Here is a 2,500-nt window from a genome sequence, read left to right as displayed (position 1 = left end):
TGAGATAATAACATTTATGCGTGGTTTGTGAAAATGATTAAAAAAAAGTCGCTGAAATAAGGTCAAGAAACCCAAACTGATTATTTCTTCACAAGACTTTTGAAAATTGTATCACGTAGCCTAGAATATTTGCTTCAAAACTATGTGAAAATCATCCTGCATACTCATTCAGATCAGACAATATATTGATTTAAAATTTGTATGACATGTCTTGAGTAAGAAAGCTTTATGCGAGGAGGCGTAAACCACTCATGAATATCGAGTGTTTAACACCTGAGAGAGACAAAGACCCTCATAATGGCCCTATCAGGAGCTCACAGGGCCTGTCATTATGAGGAACCTTGCACAAAGAATGAGGAGATTTAAAAAAGAATGGCTTTTTGATTGTTTGGATTTATTTACAACACAACATAATCCAAAGATACACAACAAATGCACATTATTTAACACACTGAACTAAAGACAGAGACTTAACCAGTCACACACCTTTGTGCCATTCCTGAAACATAGTGCATACCTGTCATTTCCCAGGTGTTTGATTCCAGCATGTTAGCATGAAGTGATGTTAGCATTAGCCTGTGTGTGACGTGCCGTGCCTCATGTTCCCGTGCTCTCCCGCTGTGTCCAGGTGACGGATCGGTCCGTGCAGGCGTTCGCGGAGAACTGTCCCGATCTGCAGTTCGTGGGGTTCATGGGCTGCTCCGTCACGTCACTGGGAGTCATTCACCTCACCAGGGTAAGAGGACCGCACACGCCACATGCTGATCTATTATAGGCTTAATTATTCATCTCAATTATTATGTTACGTTACATTATATTATGTAAAAATCCATATTATTCCCTCCGGTCCGCTAATGTGTTATTTCAGCAACACTTCGTGGCCTGTGCACACTACGCGTTACGTTAAGTGTTTCCGCGTGAGGTACTTTGTGTTGTACATTGCCGTGACGTTCACGCGCACACATAATTCTACGATGGAACCTCAACGTTTGTTGTTGGACACAATAAGTGTGTCCCCACATTAAGTTTTTGAATTTGAAGTCAACCAAGGTGTGGGACCACTGTATATTACATTATATTACATTATATTACATTATATTATATTAATTATATTATATTATATTATTGTTCAAATATCCTAATACATTATTAGATATTTATTATTTATTAAACAATAATTATATATATATATATATATATATATTTATTATATATATAAATATCTCTCTCTCTCTCATCATCATCATCATCATCATGAATTTTATTTATAATGCACTATACATTTGACATCAAATCTCAAAGTGCTACAAGAATAAAAAATATAAATAAAAACAAAATAAAACAAAACAAATACGCAAACACTTAAAAATAATTAAAAATACGCTTTTCTAAAAAGCTTCTCTCTCTCTCTCTCTCTCTCTCTCTCTCTCTCTCTATATATATATATATATATATATATACACGTATATTGCAATGTTGCAATATACAAAAATTGAATTATAAAATCACAATTATAATATAAATATTGTAAACTTAAAGTCCATTAATGGTTCAAAAGTTGATGTTATTCATCTCAATAATTATATAATATAAATAAATAAATATTAAATAAATATTATAATATTGCAGTTTATATTATAGTATATACTATTATTATTATGATTATTATAGTACAGTATTATAACTTAAAGTTCTTAATTAATGTTGTTAATGTGATTGTCATCAGTGCACTTGATTATGAAAGAGTCGTGAACGCTTTGAATCGCTGCGTCTGAAGCGACTCACCGGACTGATGACGCCGCACATTCAAACTTCACAAAGACAAGTTATTTTTATTTTGCCTTCACTTTTAAATCTCATTAATGTGTAATGAGGTGAATCGTAAAAATGTTGAAGATCCAACACACCCTGCTGTGTGCACATTAGCATGCTAATGAGAGAAAGCTATCTTCAACACACCGGCACAGCAATAAAGCGGCTGTAATTGCCTTCATGCAAATTATTAGGTAATGATATTTTTTTTGGGGGGGGGGCCTATTTTTCCTTGCGTGATCGCTGGCGTCTTCTGCAGAAACAACTAGGACTTCAGGAACATAAAATGGTGTCAAATCAGATCTAAGAATCTTCTGTCAAATGATTTGATCATAGTTCAGTTCAGTGTAGTGAATCGGTTTGGTTCAGGTTGTTAAAAGGTTTTCATTTAATTCGGTGACACGTTTTATTTAGGAACATGTGAATCAGTGTTTTACTTCCAAGCTAAGTTCTCTAGCTGTGTTTAGAATTAAATACTGATCACGTATGAGTGCTAGATAACAAATGAACAATTCTGATCATTTAAAAGATCATTTGTGTTAAACGATTCATTTGAACTGAATCTTTCGAATGATCTGAATTAATTTGATTAATCTAGCTAGCAGATCTGAATACCAAAAAGATTCAGTTCAAAAGAATCATTTGTTTTAAATGATTCATTTGAACTGAATCGTTCGAATGATCTGAA

General features: G+C 33.6%; 1 protein-coding gene across 1 annotated transcript in view; it reads left to right on the top strand.

Annotated features, from left to right (window-relative positions):
* fbxl17 (F-box and leucine-rich repeat protein 17) overlaps positions 1 to 2,500 on the top strand; it is a 233,013-nt gene that overhangs the window by 87,911 nt on the left and 142,602 nt on the right. Inside the window, exon 6 of the mRNA XM_079636568.1 lies at positions 629 to 736. Coding sequence (XP_079492694.1) covers positions 629 to 736 — 108 coding nt within the window. The remainder of the gene's footprint in view (positions 1 to 628; positions 737 to 2,500) is intronic.

The sequence above is a fragment of the Phoxinus phoxinus genome (assembly GCF_949152265.1).
Source record: "Phoxinus phoxinus genome assembly, chromosome: 15".
In the NCBI taxonomy this organism is placed as follows: domain Eukaryota; kingdom Metazoa; phylum Chordata; class Actinopteri; order Cypriniformes; family Leuciscidae; genus Phoxinus; species Phoxinus phoxinus.
The sequence above is the reverse complement of the archived record's forward strand: the minus strand, read 5'-3'. Positions and strand labels throughout refer to the sequence as shown.